A 4,457-nucleotide genomic window follows, 5' to 3' on the forward strand; every position below is an offset into this window, starting at 1 on the left:
GGCATAGTTTTGTTATAAGTGACTAAATGGCATAGTTTTGTTATAGGTGACTAAATGGCATAGCTTTGTTATAGGTGACTAAATAGCATAGCTTTGTTATAGGTGAGAAAATGGCATAGTTTTGTTATTGGTGACTAAATGGCATAGTTTTGTTATAGGTGACTAAATGGCATAGTTTTGTTATAGGTGACTTCATGGCATAGCTTTGTTATATTAGACTAAATGGCATAACTTTGTTAAAGGTGATCAAATGGCATAGCTTTGTAAAGGGTGACTAAATGGCATAGCTTTGTAACAGGCGAGTAAATGGCATGGTTTTGTTAAAAATGAGTAAGCGATCTACTTTTCTCAACTGCTCTAGATCTGATTTAACGCTATTTATGAAACGGGAATTTCTAAAATAAAAAACTGTCACCAAAAGTTGTCGATTTTCCTTTGATACGTCGATCGATAGAAAAACTATTAAATTCATTTCTTAATTCAATACTTTTTTTAGTTTATTTAATTGGCAGAGGTACATCCTAGGCACAAGTTTCTTTCGTATGATTGTTAATTAAAATCTGAGAATCTTATGTTAATCCATACTGAGGCAGATGCTGGTAAGTTGTTTAACTGGAGGAGAGTGATATACAAATATGACTTGTATAAAAAACAATGAGAAAATAAATTTATTTATTGCAGCGTCAAAGCCGCTTGTTTCAACGCCAGGTGTCAAGTTACAAGCAAGACACAAGGACCAGAAGTTTTTTTGTTAGGCAAAAAAGGTTTGTGCAATGGTTGTGCCAATACATTTTCATTGATGAATAGAAAATACATTATCTAAAACAAAACAGGAAGTAACATCACTAAAGGATTTTGTTCATAAAGAATTTGCATATATAGAAAAACTTAATGAAAAACTAAATGTTTACTAAAACAATACCACGCATAAACTTGAACACAAAAAAATATCGTGATCATGCGCATGTTTTCGGTTCATATGACGCTTAAAGGTTGACCCTACGGCATCCCAATAACGTCTTTGAAATACGTGTATTAAAAATTGATTGCCTTACAAATTTGGCAAGTAAAAAGAAAAAAACCCAGATTTAACCGAGAGCCCATCGCCACGAATGCTCAAACAACAGATGTATAATGCGATATTTAAAACCATTTTAATCTTGAATATATGCACTTTTTAGATACTATTTTATAGGCCGCTTGATTTAAACATTTAATATAATCCTGCAATGATATGTACTTTGAGTTTGTTTTAAAAGAGCATGCACTAAAGTATCAAAATTGTATGTACTATAAAACCATGCTCCTAATCTGGAAAAAGTCCACATGAGCCACCTTCCGCGCAGAGGAAAGGTAGATCGTTCAAACCGTCGACTAATTTCCTAGGTAATTCAACGGAACACAAAGAAGATAGAGATAAATTAGTTGAGATGATTTCTGTGGGCTTGCAGTGTTTTGGACTTTTACTTTTCGCTTCCGTCGCCCTCGCCACCCACCTGAACTATGACATTTCAACGTACAGAACCACGATGACTTCTCTTCTATCAAACTACTCCAGCAAAGTCCGGCCCATCGTAAACCAGGGCCAATCGCTACAACTGCAACTCAGCTTGTGGATTGCCGGAATCAATGAAGTGAGTACTACCGATTCGATGATGACCACCACGGGGTACTTGTCCGTTAAATGGAAGGACGAACTACTCAACTGGGATTCTGCGGCGACTGGAATGTATTGGATGCAGTTTAATCAGGTTGGATTTATATTTTTGAAAAAGTGTTTAAAAAATTCTATTACTGATTTGAAGGCCAAAAATATATGAATAAAAAGAAGTTCTGGTTAAGAAAAATAAGCACAGTAACTGCACGTACCTTTACAGCAAAACTGATTGTAGCAGTGATAGAAGGAACATGCATATTTCATTTATCTTTTTTAACACTTGCAAAAACCAGTGTTTATCTCAGTCATTGTCAACAAAATTGATACTAAAAGTGATGTTTCTTTTGATTTTTTTTTGGTTGTAAATATGCAAAGTATACGAAACACAAAAATATCCTGGGTTGAATTTTTTTGAACACGTGCTGTCAGATATAAACCAGGTGTAGACATAGAAGATTATCTGAAGCAGATACTAGTATTGTATCCAGTGGTTTATGGTTTATGTAGCTACTTCCTTACATTCACATGTATCGCAAAACACATTTTACGAGATTCTATATAAATATTACATTTACATATTACATTATTGCAATTATATTGGTCATTGGTCGGCAGTTTTAATCAAGTTAAGCTCAATCAGCATACGATGCAAACTGTGTTAAAGTAAATAGTCCTTCTTGTTACCAGATATGAATGCTTCAGGATTTAATAGATTGTTTTAAAAAAAATATATTGATGATAACATTTCATTTTCGTTTTGTTTCATGTAATTGAGAACTGACGTTTTGATATCTATAACTGGAACCATTTAGGATTGATATGTCTATATAAGACTTAATTTTAATTAAAAACTGTTTATTGTTTTCAATTTTTTTAGAAGGACATATGGGTTCCTGATATTGTTCTGAAGAATGGGTTTACGGATTTCAAAATGATGGGCGGTGATTTTTACTACCTGTATGTGTATAACGACGGTTGGGTGGATTGGTATCCTTACAAGGTGTTTGAAACATCCTGCGAATTGGACGTGACCTATTATCCTTTTGATTCTCAAAAATGTGATATCATTGTAAAGTCGTGGAGTTATTCGAGATGGGAAGTGAACTTCACTTTTAACGATCCACAAATAGGTTTTTATGAGTTTGTTCCCAATCATGTTTGGCATCTGGAATCATATGACGCTGAAACTGACTATACCAATAGTCAAACAGACTTAAAGTTTACACTACACCTTAAGAGAAAAACAAAATATTTTATTGCTAACCTTATCCTCCCAATAATCTTAGTTGGTGTTTTGAATACTTTTGTTTTTATGATTCCCGCAGACGCTGGAGAGAAAATGGGATTCTCCGTGACCATCTTCCTGACATTTGCCGTATTTTTGACCATAGTTAGTGGGGAACTTCCAAAAACCTCAGATTCTATTTCTATTCTAAGCATATATTTAATAATCGAGTTGATTATAAGCATATCGAGTATAATGCTTTCAGCTGTTCAACTTCGCATCCATCACAGAAAACCAACTATAGAAATAGGTGAATGCTTTCGCTTCTTGGTCAGGGCTGGAAGGCGTTTGAGATGCGAAGGAAGAAAAAACGACAAATCGATTAAGTGTTTTCCAAATAGCTGTTTAAATAAACCCCGAATTCACGAGATCGAAGTTATAGACTGTGAAAGCAGAATGAAAATGAACCGACCAGTGGAGGAGGAACAGGAAGAGGAAATGGACTGGGGCGACGTGTCGTCTGCGATTGATTTCTTTGCTTTCATCTTTTTGTTATGCGTCCAGGTTTTTGTTACTTCTGTTATGTTCATTTACGCCGCCGCCCGATAGAAGGAAAATATTCTAACACAGATTCAAGATGAACACCAGAGGGTTAGAAATTGACAACTTTTGTCACAACACTTTTTGGACAAAGTTTGGCGAAGAAGTACACGCTAATGTGTTAATGCTTAAACTCATTAAATTCTCTGCACCTTTTTTTCTATCTACCTTTATCTTTCATGCTTATTTAATTGACTCATTATATGCTGTTACTAAGTATTTAAACGTAAACGCATGGAATACAAATAAATATCGGGTCGAATTTTGGGGGTTGATGTTTTACATTGAAATACCGAAATACTCAAAAACTTTTTTACCGGAAAGCTACAGCTTATGTTGAAGCATCCTCAGGTGATGTATATTCATGTTTGTTTAAATCACAAACCTTTGGGGTGCGGTGGAGCCACAATGGCGGGGGTAAAATTGAACATAGAAAAAAGAATTATATTACTCTTAAAAATCAAACTAGCTATATAATATGGTGTTACGTATATGCAAGCTTCTTTACATATTGTTGGTTCTGATTTTTATAGACTGTGGCCCATGGACGATTATTGGGCCCACAGCGGTTTGAGGACTGATGTAGGTTTATATTTATGAGCAATTGTGAAAGATCTTCTACAGAACTGTGATGCTTAATATGTGATATTGCTGGGAAATCTTCTTGTTACAAAATGGACTCAGTGCTTATCACATTGATATCTGGAGGAAAAATTGAAAATCTTTTTTCCCTACATTGTCTACATATTTTGTATTTGACTCCATTAAACTGTTTTATAATTGCTTTCTTTGCTCAGGTGAGCAATGTGTCCCAAAGGCCTCTTATTTATTCATTTCAGGACGCTGTGTGGTTAAAGCAAATTAACCGTCATATTTGTCCTAAAATTTGAATTATGATATTTTGTCCATAAGCTACCATTCTTTAAAATTCAAAATTTAAATATTTTGAATTTTAAATTTGATAATTTTCTTTTA

The 4,457-nt window shown here is 34.3% G+C and overlaps 1 protein-coding gene across 1 annotated transcript; it reads left to right on the plus strand.

Moving 5' to 3' along the window:
- Positions 1–1,212: 1,212 nt before the first annotated feature.
- On the plus strand, positions 1,213–4,218 carry LOC128161235 (neuronal acetylcholine receptor subunit alpha-7-like). Its single transcript, XM_052824462.1, has 2 exons — positions 1,213–1,751; positions 2,535–4,218. The coding sequence occupies exons 1-2, from the start codon at positions 1,431–1,433 to the stop codon at positions 3,489–3,491; spliced, it is 1,278 nt and encodes a 425-aa protein (XP_052680422.1). The 5' UTR covers positions 1,213–1,430; the 3' UTR covers positions 3,492–4,218.
- The last annotated feature ends 239 nt before the right edge of the window (positions 4,219–4,457 follow it).

Source organism: Crassostrea angulata, chromosome 8 (genome assembly GCF_025612915.1).
Source record: "Crassostrea angulata isolate pt1a10 chromosome 8, ASM2561291v2, whole genome shotgun sequence".
NCBI lineage: Eukaryota > Metazoa > Mollusca > Bivalvia > Ostreida > Ostreidae > Magallana > Magallana angulata.

Excerpts from the sequence above, each read along its gene's own strand:
- LOC128161235 (XM_052824462.1), top strand. The coding sequence starts at position 1,431 with ATGATTTCTGTGGGCTTGCAGTGTTTTGGACTTTTACTTTTCGCTTCC. Across the intron at positions 1,752-2,534 it reads ATTGGATGCAGTTTAATCAG|AAGGACATATGGGTTCCTGA; the intron begins GTTGGATTTATA and ends CAATTTTTTTAG.